The 22,661-nt window shown below is 37.7% G+C and overlaps 1 protein-coding gene across 1 annotated transcript in view; it reads right to left on the reverse strand.

Annotated features, from left to right (window-relative positions):
• The window catches only part of LOC102922253 (NKG2-A/NKG2-B type II integral membrane protein-like), a 32,541-nt gene continuing 9,880 nt past the window's right edge, over positions 1 to 22,661 (reverse strand). Inside the window, exons 6-7 of the mRNA XM_042274617.2 lie at positions 21,007 to 21,149; positions 1 to 760 (exon numbers count right to left, since the gene is read on the reverse strand). Coding sequence (XP_042130551.1) covers positions 21,032 to 21,149 — 118 coding nt within the window. The 3' untranslated portion in view covers positions 1 to 760; positions 21,007 to 21,031. The remainder of the gene's footprint in view (positions 761 to 21,006; positions 21,150 to 22,661) is intronic.

Below are 22,661 nucleotides of genomic sequence, written 5' to 3' on the forward strand. Positions count from 1 at the left end.
GAGATCAACCTGGTAGACTCAATCCAGGCAGGTCCAGTTCCCTCCTCCCAGGCGGAGCCTAGTGACCCTGCATAAGCCCCAGGTTTCAAACAGCCAACTCATGCAATGAGCACAGGACCCTGTCCCACTGCCTAGATGCCTCCCAAACAGATCAAGCCAATCAATTGTCTCACCTATTCAGAGGGCCTGATCCAGTTGGGGGCCCCTCAGCCATTGGTTCATAGTTCATGTGTTTCCATTCATTTGGCTATTTGTCCCTGTGCTTTATCCAACCTTGGTTTCAACAATTCTTGCTTATATAAACCCTCCTCTTTCTAGCTAATTAGACTCCAGGAGCTCCACCCGGCCTAGCCGTGGATTTCTGCATCCAGATCCCTCAGTAGTTGGATGAGGTTTCTGGCACGACAATTAGAGTGTTTGGCCATCCCATCACCAGAGTAGGCCAGTTTGGGCTGTCTCTGGACCATTGTCAGCCATCCCAATATTTACATCATTGTACTTTTAGTAAATTCAAAATAAACATTTGACAAATTTTAAAATTACATAAATACAAAAATATATTAAATGTGTCCTCTGATGACTATGTACAGAGAAATATATACAGAGACTTTCATCTGTTATAATGAAAACACCCCCTATAATCATCCAAAAACATTCTTACAAGTAATAACTGTATTTGTTACCACCTAGTAGAACATTTAGAGAGTGCAGATGATTCTTTGGATTCCAGCCACAAGTTCATCTGAAGGGAACAGGAAATCTGCAGTGGAAATGGGAACAATGAGAAAGATGGAGGGAGACAGCTCCATAGGGTGTTACATGCACGTGGAATAGAAAACATAACCTTGGACCAAAATGCAACATCCACAAATTAATTTTCTTTTTGGAATAGACAAATTCCAAATTTTAAATAAATGTGTTACTCCATGAGTGCTTTGTAAAAAGATAGATAATTTAGCAGCATATCAGTATATGTATATATACATTTATATTTACTATACCGAATTTTAAGGCTGGTTTATCACACGTGAATGAGTCTGAATTTGAGCTCGCCATTCAAGTACATATCCTCACACAGAAAGGTAAATGCATATTTTATTTGAGCCATGGATATTATTGTCATTTCCTTCAAGGTTCTGTGGAGCACTTTGAGGACACAGTACCAGCAGGCTACTTCCTGTGCAGTCACTGGATTGTAGCTGCAACTGCCCTTCATTTCTTGTGCTTATCCTTGGATTCCTTAGTCTCATTCAGTTCATAGTAATCTCTTCATCTCTGTGGCAGGAGGTGTCAGGAATTATGCTTTAGGTAAATGTACTTTAGAGGTTAATATCATATATTTTTCATAAGCCTATATAATATGGGGAGCTTAGATGCATCTAATTGGGTGAGATGTGGAGTGAACACTCCTTATCCTGAAGCTAGATGCAAAAATCTAGTTCAAATATCCACACCTTTGAACTGTAGCTCACTGTAAAAATAAGTTTCAACAGATGTCTGGGTTCAACAAAAATTCATACTTGGGACCATGAAACACAATAGATTTGTAAAATTAAAGAGAGGAGTGAAAGCCTGGCATTCTGGTTGGTTTTTCTGTTGTTGTAATAAAACATTTGACTAAAAGTAGCTAAGTAAGGAAAGGATTTGTTTCATTATATACTTTCAGGTCACATCAATCATTGAAGGAAGCCAGGGCAGGAACTGAGGCAGAAGCAGGGAGGAACACTGCTTGCTTCTTCCATCTCTAGCTTTCTAATACAGTCCAACACTATGTGGTTAGGAAAGGTGCTATAGACAAGGGGGTGGGCTGCCCACATCAGCAATCATTCAGGACAACCTATCACAGTAGTGATCACAAGCCTAATCTGATCAAGACAAATCCTCAACTGAGACTCCCTCTCGCCATACTGTATCAAGTTTACAATGAAAAAGTAATCAGGTTTAGCGGCTTAGAGCTATAATTCAAGCTACTTGGAAAGGGGAGGCCAAGGTGTCTTAATCTCAATGACAGCCTGGTCTATAGAAATTCATGCTTGATCTAGGAATAAAACTATGTAAGACCTGTTCCCAAAACAAACATCTGAAGGATTAATATGGAGTAAATCCCTTGTCTGGCATATGATTTTCAGTATTAGAAGAAAGCTCATATGTTAAAATATCACTAATCTGAAGCAAGACCATATAAATGTCTTAATTAGAATGTCTAGAGTATTATTGAGCCTAATGATTAGAATAGGTGTATTAATTTTTCATTTTTTTATACATCATGATCAGGTTTTTATGACAATTTTGATATGTGATAATGGTCGATGACTGGATGCCTCATGGGGACTGAATAATATTGTTATCATATGTATAGTGAGTATTTCACTATAATGCTTTTATTTCGTTACTACCATTAGTCTTTATAATGATATGCTATTCTTTATTTTGAATGGTTCAATAGTTCTGAGAAGTCTTTATATTTTCTGATTAGATACCACACACTAAAGTTAAATCAAGACCCGATAAACAATTTAAATAGACCAATAACCCCTAAGGAAATAGAAACTGTCATTAAAAGTCTCCCGACCAAAAAAAGCCTAGGACCAGATGGTTTCAACAAAGAATTCTACCAGATTTTCAAAGAGTTAATACCAATACTTGTAGATGTAACCAACCGTCTTATTAAATAAGAAACACAGAAACAATGTAAAAGAGAAAGCCGAGAGGTCAGAGCTCAGAGCTATAATCTCACCCTTCCTCCTGCTGTCCCAGCTTCGCGAAAAGAGACCTACTTCCTGTCCGTTCGTATTTTTAAAGTATGTTGTTCTGCCTTCTCATTGGTTGTAAACCCAAACACATGACTGCCTCGTCACTGTCTGAATGTACAGCCCCCTAGGTCTTAAAGGCATATGTCTCCAATGCTGGCTGTATCCCTGAACACACAGAGATCTTATGGGATTAAAGGCGTGTGCCACCACCGCCACACTCTTGCTATGGCTCTAATAGCTCTGACCCTGAACACACAGATATCTATGGGATTAAAGGCGTGTGCCACCACCGCCACACTCTTGCTATGGCTCTAATAGCTCTGACCCCCAGACAACTTTATTTATTAACATATAATCAAATTAATATTTCAATACAAATCAAAATAATATTTCAATACAATTAGATTACCACCACATTTCCCCTTTTCTATTTTAATAAAAAGAAAAAAAGCAAAAGGTTATGACTAACAAAAGAAAAACTATATACAAAAGTACAATAACTATATACAATATATACAAGTAATAAATACCTAAACAGGTATTTGACGAATCAGAGAAAATAATTCCATTATCTATCCTATTTTGATAATTCCAAGATGTATCTAATGTACTTTCTATCCTAATTAATTTTCAACTATAACTAACTAATCTTCAACCATAACTAACTAATCTTCAACTCCCTCAGAGACCCAAGAAGGGAATAATATTAGCTAACAAAAATAAAAACAGGAAGTGCATGCAAGCAACTTCCAAAAAATTTTGTGAGTTGACAGAAACAGCCAGCTGCCTGGGCAGTCACCTGAGGTTTCTCCGCAGTGTTGGGGCATCATCTTCAGCCTATAGGCTTAGTGTATCTGACAGACTCATTTGTGAAGTAGGATGTACACAAGGTCAACAGTTCAACCTCACATTGGGTGAGAGCAGTCCACGTACCAGAAACACCTGAATTCCACTAGTGTCCTGTCATGATTCAGGATTTTAAATTCTGGAAATTGTTGACAGTTTTTTAATTCAGCTGTCCATTCTTCTTGGCTGTGTATATATGGCTTCATCTCAGCATCCCCTTCTTCTCCACATCCCTCTATTAAATGCCAGTCTACTTTTGAGAGGCATGAGCTTTCAGCTGCTGTTCCATTGTACAACAGAATCCATCGGCCCTCTGCCTTTTAAGCTGCCTTCGAAGAAAAGGGCACCGTACCTTTTCCGGATGCGAAGGCCACTTCAGGGATGGGGCCATATTGTCCTGGCCTCAGAAGATGCCTTTTGATAAAGCCATAACCACACTTGTTTTGGCAAGAATCAGTAGTCCCTTGTTTCGTGATCTGTCTGTCCATTTTGTCCTGTTGATTCGAGGATACTTTGTTGTCCAGTGGCTAACTTTTGCCAGAATGAAAGTTGACTCCATATGCAGTTTCTTCAATGCCCATATTTTCTCTAAAGTAGATTGGTACTGCCAGGAGCCGACATGTCTCAAAAAAGAAAAATTTTCTAAGTTATTAAAACATTTTAAATGCCATATTCTGTAGATCTCTGAAGGGTTTGAAGATGACCTGTCTAAAACATCTCTGCTCAATTTTTAAAACATATCTAATATGACTACAAGTTCTATGATAATGTCTAACTACTAGCTTTCATTTCTTTATATCCTAATAGTTGATAATAATAACATTCAAGGATCAGAAATTTGCATTACATTGTTAAATGGATGGAATAAATACAATTAGAAATATACATATAGCATTTTCTAACAATATCAGTTTCAAATTTGTGTACAATATAAAACAATTCAATCCAATGTAAAGTATTTAAAACTAGTAATTGTCTTTTTCTTTTCTTTCTTTCTCTTTTTTTTTTTAAACAAGAACCTTAAATCTAATCTCCTTTGCTTAGCCTTTTTCCTAACCCTTGACAATAACTTGTAACCAACCCCCCTAAATACTAAAAATTATCCCAGACCCAAAACCCATTAAAAAGACCAAAAAACCACCCGCCCCACACCACCTCTTTGGGAATGTGGGCGTCGTATTCTTAAAATTGCTTCCTGCTGGGTATGGGCGAAGTTTTCTTTATCCTGAAAGAAAAATTTTAGGTTAATTGTCAAATTCTAGGAAAGGTAACTATATCCTTCATTATCCAGCCTGTGTATAATGCCATAGTTCAGGGTTTATCTCAAGTCCTATTCAAGTAGTCTTTGAGACTAGATCATCTCAGCTAGTCATCTCAAAATTGCTCTGAGCACCTTGTAGTTCAAAGCTGATCTGTGGATGATGTTTGTCAGCTTAATGATATTATTATTGTCCACGTGGAATTGTTGTTGTTGTGGGGCCCCATCTTCTTTCTGGAGACTTCAGTTGATGTTAGGCCTGGCCATGATTTCCTGCAGAAAACTGATAAGAGACTCGAACACAAAAACATATATATGCAGCTAGCCTTTTTTCTAGAATTAGTTAGTACTCTATGTGACCATTCATATCTTAACAAAGTTTAAAATGTATATATATATTAATATAATATATATTAATCTTGTAAATTTTGATATAAAATTTATACTTTGAGAACAGTTTAAAGAATCAGAATAGAATCAAAGAGTTGAGATTAGTAATAGAATAGTCCCTTAATTAATTTTGCTTTTGTCCTGTACCATAGCAGAAATGGCTCTTATTCTGGCATGATACAGGGAGTTTGCATTTTCCTTTTAACAACATGCTTGATTTTAAAGAAGGAGAGAGCCATTCTCCAACTCCAAAGTCAGCTTTAAATTTTAATTGAACTGGGACTGTTAGAAGACCAATAGTGTTAAATCTTTAGAGAAAAGCAGAAACAAACATTTAGGAAGACATAAAATTTTTTTAGATAATATATACCCATACACCGTTTCACTCTGTTTCTTGGGATAGATGATTTGTCCCTTTTCTTCAGTTGTCTCATTTGTCCAGTGTTCTTCAGATTCCTTAACCTTCATTCTCCTAAAAGACAAAAACAAAAACCTTTCCCCAAGACTAATTTTGGGGATGTTTCCTTTTGACAAGTTATTATCTGATTAAATGAAAAGGCATGTGTTATTGATACAAGTTAGTTTAAATTGGATGTTCATGCTGGTTGATGAACTATCACCTCCTCTAATTAAGAGGTCTCTCTTGTTCAAATCGAACCTTTATCAATTTTGATGGTACCCACAGCTTATCTTCTCCTGTAGAAACAAAAGCAAAACCACGTCCCCAATGTAATACATACCCTGGTTTCCATTCTGAGGTCAGCACATCCTTAAAGTATATAGGCTGATTTAATTCTGTAGTTTTTTCTATTATCCAATGTCTCTCTGCAGCTGTTGTTCCTTTCTCATTGGCATTCAGAAAATTCAAAGTTAGAAGAGCATTATGCAGTCTATTTCTGGGGGTTTTTGTTACCCATTTCTGTTTATTTAGCATATCCTTTAGAGTTCTGTTTGATCTTTCTATAACTGCTTGACCTGTAGGATTATGTGGTATGCCTGTAATATGCTTTATATTGTAATAAGCAAAAAACTGTTTCATTTTAACAGAGACATATGATGGAGCATTGTCAGTTTTGATTTGTGCAGGTATACCCATGATGGCCATAACTTCTAGCAAATGAGTGATTACAGAATCAGCTTTTTCAGAACTCAAAGCAGTTGCCCATTGAAATCCTGAATAAGTATCGATAGTGTGGTGTACATATTTCAATTTTCCAAATTCTGCAAAGTGAAACACGTCCATCTGCCAGATTTCATTTCTCTGAGTACCCTTTGGGTTACATCCTGCTGGTAATGGCGTCTGATTGTAGAAGGAACAAGTAGGACATTTCTTTATTATTTCTTTGGCTTGTTGCCAGGTTATGGAAAAATCCTTTTTTAAACCTTTACTATTAACGTGATGTTTTTTATGAAATTCTGAGGCCTCCAGCACATTTCCTATCAATAATTTATCAATCTCTTCATTGCCTTGTGCTAGAGGGCCTGGCAGACCAGTATGGGATCGAATGTGAGTTATATATAAAGGATGATTCCTTTTCCTGATTGTATCTTGTAATTGAATAAATAGTGAAGTTAATTCTGAAGCATCAGGGATAAATTCTGCAGTCTCAATATGTAACACCACTCTTTCAGCATACTGAGAGTCAGTTACTATGTTGAGAGGTTCTGAAAAATCCATTAATACCAACAGAATAGCATACAATTCTGATTTTTGCACTGAATTATACGGACTTTGAACCACTTTACTTAAATTTTCTGATTTGTAACCTGCCTTTCCTTCTTTGTTGGCATCTGTATAAAATGTACGAACTCCAGATATGGGTTTTTGCCGTACAATTCGAGGCAAGATCCATTCAGCTCTCTTTATAAGATCAATTCTATTGCTTTTGGGATATTTGCTGTTAATTTCTCCCAAAAAATTACTGCAAGCTCTTTGCCAAGGTTCACTTTCTGTCCATAATTTTTCAATGTCCTCCTTAGTTAATGGTACGACAATTTCTGCTGGGTCTATGCCTGCTAATTGACGAAGTCTCAATTTTCCTTTGTAAATCAAGTCAGAGATTTTTTCCACATAAGTTTTTAATTTTTTATTTGGTTTATTTGGTAAAAATATCCATTCCAATATAATATCTTCCCTCTGCATTAATATTCCAGTAGGAGAACGCCTAGAAGGTAAGATAACCAAAATGCAATCCAGCTTTGGATCAATACGATTCACGTGTCCTTCATGCACTTTCTTTTCTACCAATGCTAATTCTTTCTCAGCTTCAGGTGATAATTCTCTTGGACTATTTAAGTCCTTGTCACCTTCTAAGGTTTTGAACAAATTAGTCAGTTCATCATTTTTTACCCCAACAATAGTTCGTAGATGAGAAATATCTCCAAATAATCTTTGAAAGTCATTAAGAGTCTGTAGTCTATCTCTCCGAATTTGCACCTTTTGGGGTCTAATTTTTTGTAGCTCTATTTTATATCCTAAATAATTAATAGAATCTCCTCTTTGTATCTTTTCAGGAGCAATTTGTAATCCCCAGCGAGGCAAAATTTTCTTTACTTCTTCAAACATTATTTCTAAAGTATCTGCATTTGAGTCAGCTAGTAAAATATCGTCCATATAATGATAAATTATAGATTTAGGAAATTTTTTACGTATCACTTCCAATGGCTGTTGTACAAAATATTGGCACAGAGTTGGGCTATTCAACATTCCCTGTGGGAGGACCCTCCATTGAAATCTTTTAACCGGTTGAGAATTATTATAAGTAGGCACTGTAAAAGCAAATCTTTCTCTGTCTTTTTCTTGTAAGGGTATTGAAAAGAAACAGTCTTTTAAATCAATAACTATGAGAGGCCATCCTTTTGGTAACAGAGTAGGCAAAGGCATCCCAGATTGTAGAGAACCCATTGGCTGAATTACTTTGTTAATTGCCCTAAGGTCTGTTACCATTCTCCATTTACCAGATTTCTTTTTAATAACAAATACAGGAGAATTCCAAGGGCTGGTTGATTCTTCAATATGCTGAGCATTTAACTGTTCTTCTACCAGCTCTTCTAAAGCCTGGAGTTTCTCTGTTGTTAAAGGCCATTGCTGGACCCATACAGGCTTGTCTGTTAACCATTTTAAAGGTAGAGCTGTTGGTGTCTTTGGAAGATCATCAGTTATTGTGCCCTGTTCTTGTATAATATGGATGGCTGGTGACCACTCATTAGAACAATATCTTCTAATATTTCTCTCAGTAACATGTGCTAGTTTATGATTTGTTTCTGAGATTGGAGGGATGTTAATCTGAGTATTCCATTGTTGCAACAAGTCTCGACCCCACAGGTTCATAGTTATGTTAGCCACATATGGTTTTAATTTTCCTCTCTGTCCTTCTGGACCTATACATTCGAGCCATCTTGCACTCTGTTTCACCTGAGATAATGTCCCAATTCCTAACAGTTGAACGTTTACCTCCTGAAGAGGCCAATTTGGATGCCAAAATTCTGGTGCAATTATGGTAACGTCCGCACCTGTGTCTACCAGACCAGACAACAAAACACCATTTATTTTTATCGTTAATTTTGGTCTTTGTTCATTAATAGAAGTTTGCCAAAAAATTTTCTTTATGTTTTCTCCTGAATTTTCTATTCTCTCTGTTTCATCATTCTGACCAGCATGATTTATTCCAATAGGCATTTGGTTATTTAATCGCTCTCCAGAGCAGGCATTTCCTCTATGGCTGCCGGAAAGGTTTGAACTGGATTTGCACTGGGGGCCTGCCTGAGGCCCCTCTGGGAGTTTCCCGAAGACTGAGGCAAAGGATTACCCTGTCTGTCCTTTGTTGATCTACATTCGTTGGTCCAGTGTTTTCCCTTACCACACCTTCTGCATACTCCAGAAGGAAGGGGCATTCTGTTGCCATTGTTCCTTGAAGAAACATTGTTTCTGGAAATGACTTGTCTACAGTCCCTTTTCAAATGTCCTTGCTTTCCACATCCAAAACATCTAACACTCCTCAAACCTTTTGAAATTACTTCTCCTACCCATGTATCATCATGCTCATCAGCTTCAACATTAATTGTTTCTCTAATCCAATCTTCCATAGGTGCAGATCTTGCCCTTAATGGCCTGATTATTCTTTTGCATGCTGCATTCGAATTCTCAAAGGCCAAAGATTCAATTATTGCCTTACCAGCTTCTGAATCCGAGACCGTTCTCTTTACTGCTGAAGCCAGTCTTTGTAAAAAATCTGTAAAAGACTCTTTTGGGCCTTGCTTCACCTTTGTAAATGACTCAGATTTTTTTCCTGGTTCCTCAACTTTGTCCCATGCATTCAAGGCTGCCGTTCGACATAAAATTAGGGTTTGGACATCATATAAACATTGTGCTTGTGCTGAAGCATATTGGCCTTCGCCCATAAGCTGATCCTGGCAAACTTGTACTCCTTTATCCCTCCACTGTTTTTCTATGTTTTTAGCCTCCTCCTTAAACCAAGTCAGAAATTGAAGTCTCTGGCTGGGTTCCAGAACACCTTGTGCGAGGTCCCGCCAGTCCTGTGGTACTATCCTATTATATGTTGACCAAGTGTTTAACATTTGCTTTACATATGGGGAATGCATGCCATAAGATACTATTGCCTCCTTAAACCTTTTTAAATCCAACATTTCAATTGGAGCCCAAGTATTTTGTGTAGCCATTTGATCAGGCATCTGCTGTACTGTTACAGGATAAATTAAGGGTGACTGTGTGAAAACAGGCTTTCTTTCTGCAACCTTATGATCCCGACTTGAAACAACTTCACTGTTAATTTCTTCTGTCTGAATTTTTACAGGTTTAACAAGTTCTTCTAACGCTGTTATCCTGGCACTTAAATGGACTATCTTTTTAAATATTAAAATGTGGATTATTATAGTGATGAGGTGCATAATTCCACCAATACTAATATTATATAGTTGTTCCATTGCCAGACTGCCTAAAATTTCGAACAAAAACCAATTTTCTTCCAATGCACACATAAAACCCATTTGTTTTTTAATGTGGAAAAAAAATTCTCTTTTAGATAGTTTCCTTTAAAATATCTGATATATTATGACTTACCAAATCTGCGTAGAACAGTAGAAATCCGAGGGGATTTTCAAAGCAGCCACCTAGTGTCCCAGGTGTAAATCCAGAGAGAGAGAGAGAGAGAGAGAGAGAGAGAGAGAGAGAGAGAGAGGAAAGAGAGAACGCACAAGAAAGCGTAGCCGGCTAAAGCTTAAATGCAGCCACGTGTTCCCTCTTGTGCCGAGTCAAGGCTTGGGTCTGGCTTCCTTAAGCTCCGACCACGTGCGTTGGCTTTACGGGCAGGTCTGAGTTGTTTGTAGCACCGGCTTTAGGCAAGCTGCTCACAGACCTAGGCCCGGGCTAGAAGTTGCTACCCGGACTAGGACGCCAGCAGCTCGGACTAAGAAGCCGATCGCCGCCGGCCGCCGTGTGCCGCCGCTGCCGCGGGCTGCCTGCCGCCCTTGCGGGAAAGCGGACCTGCCGCCAAGCCAAGCAGTTTTTAATGGATTCTTGTCACGTTGGGCGCCAAATACTCTTCAAATCGTTCCACACAATAGAAACAGAAGGACCATTACCAAACTCCTTTTATGAGGCTAGAGTTATTCTGATTCCCAAGCCACACAAAGACACAACAAAGAAAGAGAATTACAGATCAATCTCCCTCATGAACACTGATGCAATACTCAATAAAATATTCAATAAAATATTGGCAAACTAACTTCAAGAACACATCAAAAACATTATCCACCATGATCAAGCAGGCTTTATCCAAGGGATGCAAGGATGGTTCAACATATGAAAGTCTGTCAATATAATAAATCATATAAACAAACTGAAAAAAAAACACATGATCGTTACATTAGATGCTGAAAAGGCCTTTGACAAAATCCAACACCCCTTCATGATAAAGGTCTTGGAGAGATCAGGAATACAGGGAACATACCTAAACATAATAAAGGCAATTATAGCAAGCCAACAGCCAACATCAAATTAAATGGAGACAAACTAAAGTGATTCCACTGAAACCAGGAAAAGACAAGGCTGTTCACTCTCCACATATCTTTTCAATATTGTACTTGAAGTTCTAGCTAGAGCAATAAGACAGCAAAAGGAGATTAAGGGCATACAAATTGGAAAGAAGTCAAACTTTCACTATTTGCAGATGATATGATAGTATACATAATTGACCTCAAAAATTCTACCAGAGAACTCCTACAGCTGATAAACATCTTCAGTAATGTGGCAAGATATAAAATTAACTCAAAAAATCAGTAGCCCTCCTATATACAAATTATAAATGGACTGAGAAAGAAGTCAGAAAAATATTTCCCTTTACAATAGCCACAAATAATGTAGAATACTTTGGGGTAACTCTAACTAAGCAAGTGAAAGACCTGTATGATAAGAACTTTAAGTTTCTGAAGAACAGAAATTGAAGAAGATATCAGAAAATGAAAAGATCTCCCATACTCATGAATAGGAAGGATTAACATAGTAAAAATGGCAATCTCCCAAAAGAAATATACAGATTCAATGAAATCCCCATCAAAATCCCAACACAATTCTTCACAGACCTGAAAAGAACAATACACAACTTCATTTGGCAAAACTAAAAAACCAGGATAGCTGAAAGAATCCTGTACAACAAAACCACCTCTGGAGGCATCACCATTCCTGACATCAAGAGCTACTATAGAGCTATAGTAATAAAAACAGCATAGTATTGGCATAATAACCTGACATGTGGACATAGAATAGAATTAAAGATCCTGACATTAACCCACACACCTACAGATACCTAATTTTGACAAAGAAGCCAAAACTGTGCAATGGAAAAAAAAGAAAGCATCTTCAACAAATGGTGCTGGCATGACTGGACATCAACACGTAGAAGATTGCAAATAGATCCATCTCTATTGCCATGAACAACACTAAAGTCCAAGCGGATCAAAGACCTCAATGTAAAACCAGTTATACTGTACATGATAGAAGATAAAGTAGGAAATAGTCTTGAACACATTGGCACAGGAGACCACTTCCTAAATATTACACCAGTAGCACAGACACTGAGAACAACAATTAATAAATGTGACCTTGTGAAACTGACGAGTTTCTGTAAGGCAAAGTACACAGTAAATAAGACAAAAAGACAGCATACAGAATGGGAAAAGATTTTTACCAACCCTACATCTGACAGAGGGCTGATATTCAAAATATGTAAAGAACTCAAGAAACTAGACATCAAAATAAGAAACAATCCAATTTAAAAATGGGCTATAATGCTAAACAGAAGAAGAGAATTGATGGAGAAGAACAAAGATGAGGACAACTGAGATGGGAAGAACTAGGTAGAATGATGAGAGAACAGAAGAAGGGATGAGAGGAGGAGGGACTGAGAGCAGGAGGGATCAAGAGGAGCTAAGTAAGAGCAGAAAAAAACTGTGCAGATAGAAACGCCATAGAAGAATAAAGTGAACGGACTAAAGAACTCAGTGTGCTTCGATTCATTGAATATCCATCAGATTACAATCCTCAGCTGGTTGGTAGACTCTTCTGCGGACCCTGGGAGCAAGCAATATAGGTTGGACCTATTGTTGTTTGCATTATCAATCTACCTGAAGACCCAGCTATACCACTTTTGGGCATATACCAAGGAATACTCAATCATACCACAAGGACACATGCTCAACTATGTTCATAGCAGCATTATTCATAATAGCCACAACCTGGAAACAACCTAGATGGCCCTCAACTGAAGAATGGATCAAGAAAATGTGTTACATATACACAATGGAGTACTATTCAGCAGAGAAAAACAATGGCATCATGAAATTTGAAGGCAAATGGATGGAACTAGAAAATATCATCCTGAGTGAGGTAACCCAGACTCAGAAGGACAAACATGGTATATACCCACTCATAAGTGAATACTAGATATAAAGCAAAGGGTAATTAGGCAACACCTTACAACTCCAGAGAAGCTAACAAATGGAGGAAACAAAGAGGGATGCATGGACTGTCCTGGGAAGGAGAAATAGATAAGATCTCCATGAGTAAACTGGGGATAAGGGGTGGGCAATCGAGGGAAGGCTATAGGGGATGAGAGCATACGGGAATGGGATGGCTGAACTGGAACAGGGAGGGAGGGGGAATGCAATGAAAGACATAACATGATGGAGGGAGGTATCATGGGGATAGAGAAAAACTCAGTGCTAGGGAAGTAGCCAGGAATCTCCAAGAATGACCCCAGCCTGGGCTACTAATAATAGTGGAGGGGGGTGCCTGAACTGAACTGGATTGCCACCCCACCCCCGAGATCACACCAGTAAATACCCTAACTGTCATCACAGAACTTTTCTCCAATGATTGATGGAAGAAGATGCAGACATCCACAGTCAATCACTAAACAGAGCTCCAAGAGTCCAGTCAAAGAGAGGGAAGAGGGATAAGCAAGTGCATCAGGATCATGATGGGGAAACATGCAGGGATGACTGTAGTGGGTAGCTATTCCAGCTTGGATCTGGAAGTTCCAACCCCCATTGAGACTCTGGCAACTGTCATGCCTACATGTTGGGGCCAAGGGAGGCGTCTGGACACCCGAGAGCTGGATGGGCGAGCGCTCTCTCTGTTCCTGGACCCTAGACAGTGGCGGTTGACTGAGCAGAGCTCCAGAGAACACCACTGGACTGTGATACACCTTCCTCAGACCCCCACAATCTATCTATTCCTTCATTTGTAAGTCACCCACTAAATAAGTCTTCCTTTTAAATACGTGGAGTGGCCTTTATAATTTCACCAATAGATGACCAAACCACACTAGAGGGAACTCATGAAAGTTGGATCAATAGCACTGGAGCCTACATGGGAATGGTCTAGGTAGGCCCTTTGTATAGTGAGACAGCCGTGTAGCTTGATCTGCTTGGGAGGTTCCCTGGTGGTAGGATTAGAATCCATCTCTCACACACCTATGATGGAACACCACTTGCAGCCTTGAGGCAGGGGGAAGGGCTTGGACTTGCCTCTACTGAATGTGCCTCCACATGAGAGTCCTTACCTTTTTTGGGGGGTAGTGGGAGAGGGGTTGGGAGGGGAGGCTGGGGGAGGGTAGGAGGAGGGAAGAGGGGTATGGTGTAATTGTGTTCCCAAAATATTGTGTACCCTAATAAACTTATCTAGGGTCAGAGACAGAACAGCCACTAGATACAAAGGCTAGAAAATGGTGGCACTCACACCTTTAATCCTAGCATTCCAGAGGTAGAAATCCCTCTGGACCTCTGTGAGTTCATGGCCACACTGGAAACAGCCAGGCATGGTGACACATGCCTTTAATCCCAGAAAGTGAGCCTTTAATCCCAGGGAGTGAGGCAGAAAGCAGAAAGGTATATAAAGCATGAAGATCAGGAATTAGAAGCATTAGGCTGGTTAAGTTTTAGCTGGTTAAGCTTCAGGCTTTGGAGCAGCAGTTCAGCTGAGAGCCATTGGGATGAGGACACAGAAGCTTCCAGTCTGAGGAAACAAGATCAGCTGAGAAGTTGGCCAAGTGAGGTGGCTGTGGCTTGCTCTGACCTTCCAGCATTCACCCCAATACCTGACTATGGGTTATATTAAATAAGAACATTTAAGATTCGCGCTACAGAGGGGGATCTTTGATTGGTGTGTAAAATGAATGAAATTTTTTTCTTAATAAAATGAAGAAAAAGACATAAAAATTTTTGAAAGAAACAAATATTTTGTGCTTGAAAATGTTAATTGACATTAGACTCAGCCATGAAATAGATAATATCAATAGACAATATCAATAGACAATCAAGCAAAGGGGAGTCTGTTATCTGTCATATCAGGGTTGTTTATTGCCATGAAACATCTGGAAGACTGAGCTCAAACAAATCTAAGTTTTTATTTCCTAAAGTGCACAAAAATAAAGTTTATTATATCCTGTATATTCACTGACCACATAAGACATTCTGTGGCTGACGCTGTGTCTCAGTGGCATAGCACTTGCCTACTATGTGGGAGGATTTCCAGCAAAACAACAAACAAAACAAAACAACAGCAACGAGGAGATTCTGGTCAATGATGAATCAAGTATAACTATCATCCCACAATATTACTTAGCTGAAGACAGTGTAACTGCTACAGTTTACCTATTTTCTCTAGGCTGTTTATACAAACATGAGAATGTGCAATGACACATTTCTAAGAATGTCATTGTCATTCATTGAGTAACTAATTGTGGAGTTCTCTGCAATCACCACAGCCAGCAGGTTAATAGTCTGAGGGAAACAAGAAGGAAATTCAACTCAACATGGCTCAACATGACCCAGTTTGACCTTGAGTAGTTCATTTTAGGCATAGTCAATTACAGTACAATTTGGAAAAAATGTTTCCTGATGAGAATTAATTCCACCTCACATGCACAACAAAGCTTAAGACATCCTCTAACTGGGTTGCCTAGTCCAGCATTGATATAAGAGCTTTTGCCTTTTATTGCATGTTGTTTTCTACTGTTTGGCTGTCATCTCTTGGATGTCTGTTATTTCTGAAGAGAAAATGGAGGGAGTTGTGGTTCTCTGGGAGATGGTTGGGGTAGAGGGAGCTAGGAGGAGTGGAGAGAAGGGAAACTGTGGCCAGGATGTACTATATAAGAGAAGAATCTACTTTCAATTAAAAAAAGAGACATGCCTATATCTAAATGCTTTGTAAAGGACAAGAGACATCTTTCAATAAAAATAGGTTCTATGGATTAACTAAGAAAACAAGCTCAAGATGAGGATTAGGAGGAGGATCCAGTGTGGCTTTGGCTACACAGACATTGAAAAAGTCACCAGCCTTCTGTGTGGAAAACAGGTTATCACTTTGAAGAGAACACTTTCAAGTTTAACATTCCTGGTTCTCCAAGTACTTATCTGTGACCACAAGGACCTACATGCCCCCTATATTTCTATTAATTACACTTTATTTTTATAAATTGAATCTTATTTTTAAGTACTCCATATATGTACTCTATACATGTTGAATTCATTTTGCTTACATATTAGTACACTTAAGATTTAAAGATGTCAAATAATATAAACCATGTCATATTTATTAATGTTCTTTTTTCTTGTTTGGTATAGTTATATATATATATATTACTAGGATAGACACTGACTTGAAGTTTTACATTATAAAATCATATATATATATATATATAGAGAGAGAGAGAGAGAGAGAGTAAGAGCATACTTTTATTATATGCAATGATATGAGTTTTCACTTTTTTGCCATGTAATTCTGTGAAATCTATGTTTAGAAAATGATATAAAAAATATAAGAAGCAAATAAGTGATTTAATATAGTAAGAATAGTTACAATTTATCCTTTTAACTATATGGAACTTTTAAAAAAATAATATTAAAAGGATGGTTGAATTTTTTCAAATTACCCATCTCTCAGGATAGTACTGTTAAAATAATTCTTCCTTGGCTTTTATTAAAGTAAGGTTGGCACTTAAAGATGAATAACTTGGAAGTAAAATATAAGTAAATGAATGTTTCACTATGATTGCAAAATGAATGAATTAGCAAAAATAGAGTCAGCACTTGTCTGCGACAAAAGGAAACATTTGAAATTCTTCTAAAGAAAATTGCTTCCTGTGAATAACAGACTTGGACATACAAAAGGAAGAGTAGAAGGAATTATTAGGGTGTCCTTAGGTAGATAGATAGTAAATGAATGCAATATTGATGGCAAAATATCAAATTCAAAATTTGTTAGCATCAAGAAGTATATCATAGCATTTCAGAAAGAAAATACAGACTAAACAGTGAGCAAAAGTAGAAAGTTGTTGAAACTTTTGTTTGTTTGAAAAAGAGCAAAATTACTAATTTATTAGATATTAAAGAATAAAGAATTATACTGTAAAATGTGAGACATAAATTAAAAAATATTTAAAGTTAAATTAACAAATTTAAGTGAAATTAACAAATCCATGTAATAGCATATGATCAATGAAAATGTTATGAAAAGAAAAAAAACGGAAAAAGTAGAGTTCATGAGATCGTAGTGTTCAAAATTAAATGAATATTAAAATTAATTGTATATGCAAGCAACTTATAAATATCATAGTAATCTAATAATGCATTAAATAAAAGCTAAATAATATTCTACTTAAATTAATATGGGTTTGTATTTCAACTTTCTCCTATTAATAGGGAACTCAACATAAGCAAAATAAAATATGAAAGTAAAAAAATGAAAACTGAACCAAAACCAATAATGTACTATCATAAGATGACAATAACCATTATTGGAGATGAAGAAGAGTGTTTAATAATGCCAAAATTGCTATGACAACCACTAATAATATTTCAGTAACTACAGTGTACCTAAAAATAAATGAAAAAATAGTAAAACATAGACTGGGAAGATAGGGGGTTAATCCCAAATGGGACCTAGATACTTCTGCACCATACCTCATCAAGGAGATGAATCTGTGAGGTGATGAAAATACTTAAGCTGGAGAGTCAACACAGGCATTCACTCACATACTCACCTTTGTGAGCCCACAAAGCTTAGGTTCTTAGATCCACATGGGAAATTTCCTCAGAACTATATTAATATTTCCAACTGTATAATTAGAAAGTATTTAAAGCTGAGCTGTCTACACAGTAGCTATAGTAGCCTAGCTATGCTTGCATAGGACATTCAAACTAAAGCTATTTAAGTTAAAATTAATTTAAAAATAAATATAACATAGAGTAAGTTCTTCAGTCATACTAGTCATATCCATAGTCATGTGTCAACATCATTGCAAATTCCTTTCACTTTTTTGAAAAAAATCAGTAAGTGACCAAAAATTTGAAGCAGGTAGTTTCTAAATCTGAAACATATTTCTAAATAATGATGGGACAAATAGATTATAATAATGGCCTTTCAGGATTATGAATTATAAAAAGTAGAGGAAAATTTCTCTTACAAAAAATTGATTTATTCAAAAGCAGTATTACAGAAGAGAGATTTTAATATGAACATTAATCCATAAGAAAATTACAATCAGAAAAGCAAAACAAGTTGAAATTCTCAAGAAATGAAACAGAAAGTAGACAACAATAAACTTTACAATATCATGACCAAGTACAAAATTCCCACAAAAATGGTCAATAAGGACCCAAGTCACTTTCATTGAAGAGACAGAAAGCCAGGCTTGGTGACACATGCCTGTAAACCTCTGCTGTCAAGAGACAGAATGATTGGTGACAGTTTGATGTCAGTCTGTGCTACACAGGGAGACACTGTCTCCAAAACAAAACAAAGGGTTGTGAGATGGTTCAGCAAGTAAACGTGTTTGCCACCAAACGTTTTGACCTGAGCTTGATCCCTGACTCCCACATGATAGAAAAAGAGAACCAATGCCTGGAAACTCTCCTCTGACTTCTTCTGTACATGTGCAATGGCATGGCATGGGTGTGCATGCTTGCACACACACACACACACACACACACACACACACACACACACACCCCATAAATAAATGGGAAAGAGAATTTAAAAACAAAATTAAGAAACAAAAGACACATGAAACTGATTGATGGCCCCTGAAAAAGTATTAAAGAAAGTGTAAATATTTTATGTCTATATTTAAATTTTTTTCATTAAAAATTTTGCAGACCGAAGATATTGAAACTATATTAAGAAATCATTTTCAGGAACATTGCCAAATTCATTTTATGAGGACAGAGTCACCCTGATACCCAAAGCACAAAAAGACTCAATAAAAGAAAGAGAATTACAAACCAATTTCCCTCACGAACATGGAAGCAATAATACTCAATAAAATACTTGCAAACTAAATCCAAGAACACATCAAAAAGAATATCCACTAGGATCAAGTAGGCCTCATCCCAGAGATGCAGGGATAGTTCAACATACAAAAATCTGTCAATGTAATCTACTATATAAACAAACTGAAAGGAAAAAAAAAACCCTACATGATCGATCATCTAATCAGATGCCAAAAGCATCTCTGACAAAATCTCACACTCCTTCATGATAAAAATCTTGGAGAGATCAGGAACACACGGGTCATTTGTAAATATAATAAAGGCAATTTTTAGCAAGCTGATAGCCAACAACAAATTGAATAGAGAGAAATTCAAAGCAATTCTGCTAAAATCAGGAATAAGACAAGGCTATCCACTCCATATGTATTCAATGTAGTAGTTGAAATTCTAGTTAGAGCAGTAAGACAACTGAAGGAGATCAAGGAGATACAAATGGAAAGGAAGAAGTCAAAGTACTACTATTTGCAATGGTATAATTGTACACATAAGTGACCCCAGAAATTCTAGCAGGAAACTCCTACAGCTAATAAACACTTTCAGAGAAGTGGCTCTGGATACAAGATTAACTTTAAAAAATCAGTAGCTCTCCTATACACAAATGACAGATGGGCCCTGAAGGAAATCAAGAAAACAACACCTAACAATAGCTTCAAACAATATAAAATACCTTGTGGTCAATTTAACCAAGTAATTGAAAGAACTGTATGACAAGAATTTCAAGTCTTTGAAGAAAGAAATTGAAGATATCAGAAAATGGAAAGATCTCCCATGCTTTGGATCAATAGGATTCACATAAGAAAAATGACCATCTTCACAAAATGCAAGCTACAGATTCAATGTAACCCTCATCAAAATTCCAACACAATTCTTTCCAGACCTTGAAAGAAGAACATTCAACTTCATATAGAAAAACAATAACAAAAAATAAGATATGTAAAATAGAACCAAACATGAATGGCAAAAAATGTCAATGAAATTATTCTTAATAATAATCTGCTGTACTCATAGACTGTCACAATCAACATCAGAGAGCCCCCATCCAGCAACTAATGGAAAGAGTTGCAGAGACTCACAGCCAAATATTAGGCGGAACTTGGTGAATCATTCTGGAGAAGGGGAAGAAGAATTATAGGAGCCAGAGTGATCAAGGACATCACACACACACACACACACACACACACACACACACACACACACACACACACACACACACACCCACCATAGAATCAATTAACCTGGACTCATAAGGGATCACTGAGACTGAACGGAAAATCAGAAAGCCTGCATGGGACTCACCTATGTCCTTCCCATATATGTTACAATTGTGTAGCTTGGACTTATTGTGGAACTCTGACACTTTTGTCTACTTTTGGGACCCTTTTTTCATACTGCTTGCCTCATTCATCCTTAATATGAGGGAAGGTGCCTAGTGTTATTTCAACCTGATATGCCATGTTTGGTTGATATCCCAGGGAGATCTGCCTTTTCTGAATAGAAATGGAGGAGGAATGGATGTGAGGAGGAAGGGTCTTGGCGGGGAGGAAGAAGGTTATGTACATCTATACAGAAATGTAGTTAATAAATGAGTAACCTAATTGAACTAAGAAAACTCAATTTGTAATCTTCAGCTTCCAGCAAAGCAATTCTACAAAGTCCTATGACAGCACATTGAAGGGTAAATTCAAAATTTAACAATGCTTCTGCAGAAATAAAGCAATCTGTTGTAAAATATAATAATATAAAGAATATCTTGAGCAAAAAGATTCAGATACAAAAGCAATATTTGTACTTTTTTGTGTTTACTAGACTTCAATGATTTTTTAAAAATTCATTATTAGTGCAAATAAAAAAATTCACTTTAAGATGTACACAACTGTAATTCTATTTTCAGGTTATGAAATATAACATTACCTGGCAGACTCCAAGTACAGGTGTTTTAGTTGTTGAAATTACGCTTACAAAGATATGTATGTAAAGCTGTACAGTCATCTCTTATGAGGCCAGAAGCTGACAGCATGACACAGTTATGTTCAACACGGGAAAACTCTGTTTTCCTGCAATGGGGCAAACACAAAATTCAGATATACTTTCTGTGGATAATCTACTAAATGAGTTCATCTCATAAACAAGTGTAAAAGAAGGATTTCATGCAAGTTGGCAAAATGTGGTAAGGACTGATTGTTATGAAAGCCAAGTAGCCCATTCTTCAGATTCACATGAGCAGTCAATGAAGGTCAGGATCATTCTGCGTGTACATAATTCAACTTCATTTACTGACACTGTTGGAGACCGACTCTGGATAGCTGTGTCTTGAACCTTGTGTTACCTGCCACGATTTATCAAGCCTCGTGTAAATAAGAGGCTTTTAGTCTAACCTAGGAATGTAGGATTAAATAAACCTCTTTAAATCAGCTAGCTGCAGGGGCCTGGGACCAAAGCGACCTCCTGCTGACCCTCCTTAGGAATTTTCTTTGTCCTCTCCTCACTCCTGCTCCCCCTCCCTACCTGAAGCCCTGTTTATAAGCTCTAACACCAGTCAATAAACCGAGGCCTTGACGCAACTCAGACTGCTTTGTCTTTCTTCACGCGCTTGGTCTCCTTTCCCTCTCGCCCCCCATTGATTCACAGGTGGTCCCTCCTCGAGACCCTCGAATAACCTGGCCTGCTGGACGGGTCAAGTGGCGCCCGAACGTGGGGCTCGAGGCACGGTGGCTCACTACTGGACGGCAAAGAGAAAACGTGGTCTGGCCAGACTCACTAGGGTAGAGGTGCCCCAACAGCATCACTCGTGCACCGCGGGCAGCCTTGAGGTAAGTGCCGTTCACTAATCAATGGGTAAAGTACTCTCTAAAGAGGCTGTCTTCATTAAGGAAATGAAGATTTCAGGGAGAGGGGAATAAGAGTCAAAAAGAAAGAAAGAAAAAAAGATTTAATTAAGTTTTTCTATTTTGTGGAAGAAAAATGTCCCTGGCTGGTTATTAATGGCCCAGGCATCCACCCTTTGACGTGGAATAAAGTTGGAAAGGATATCAGTAACTTACTTAAGGACTGAGAGAACGTCCTCGATGCATTCTTTAGTTTCTATGGAGTAATCAGAGATGTTTTAAAGGATTCAAAAAAAAAAAAAATAGTAGGGTGTCATTATCTTCTGGCACTTGCTGAGGACCTATTAAACGATGTGTCTGTCCCAGAAGATGGTAAGAGTGAGGTTGCCACAAATCACATTGAACAAAAGACCAAAAGACCCCACCGGGACCCTCAAGGGTCCAGAGGTTTATTGACATCTACCGGTAAGAGCGCTCTCTGTCTTGTCTCGTTACGTTTTGTGCCAGTCGACTGATTTGTGCTTTGCAGGCTCACTGGGACAGACATGTCCGGACAGTGATCCTGGGAGGGAAAGAAAGACGTCTCATTCCCTGATTTGGGCAAGGGACCCCCTAATCCCGAGCCATTTGGGGCCACCTCAGAGGTGACCATTTGATTTTAGGAGTCTCCTCCAGGGAGTGCTCAGGAGAGGAGCAGCATCTTTGGGTACCTTTCCCCATGGTGGGAGGAAGTGTCACTTT

This window comes from Peromyscus maniculatus, chromosome 3 (genome assembly GCF_049852395.1).
Source record: "Peromyscus maniculatus bairdii isolate BWxNUB_F1_BW_parent chromosome 3, HU_Pman_BW_mat_3.1, whole genome shotgun sequence".
Classification (NCBI taxonomy): Eukaryota; Metazoa; Chordata; class Mammalia; order Rodentia; family Cricetidae; genus Peromyscus; species Peromyscus maniculatus.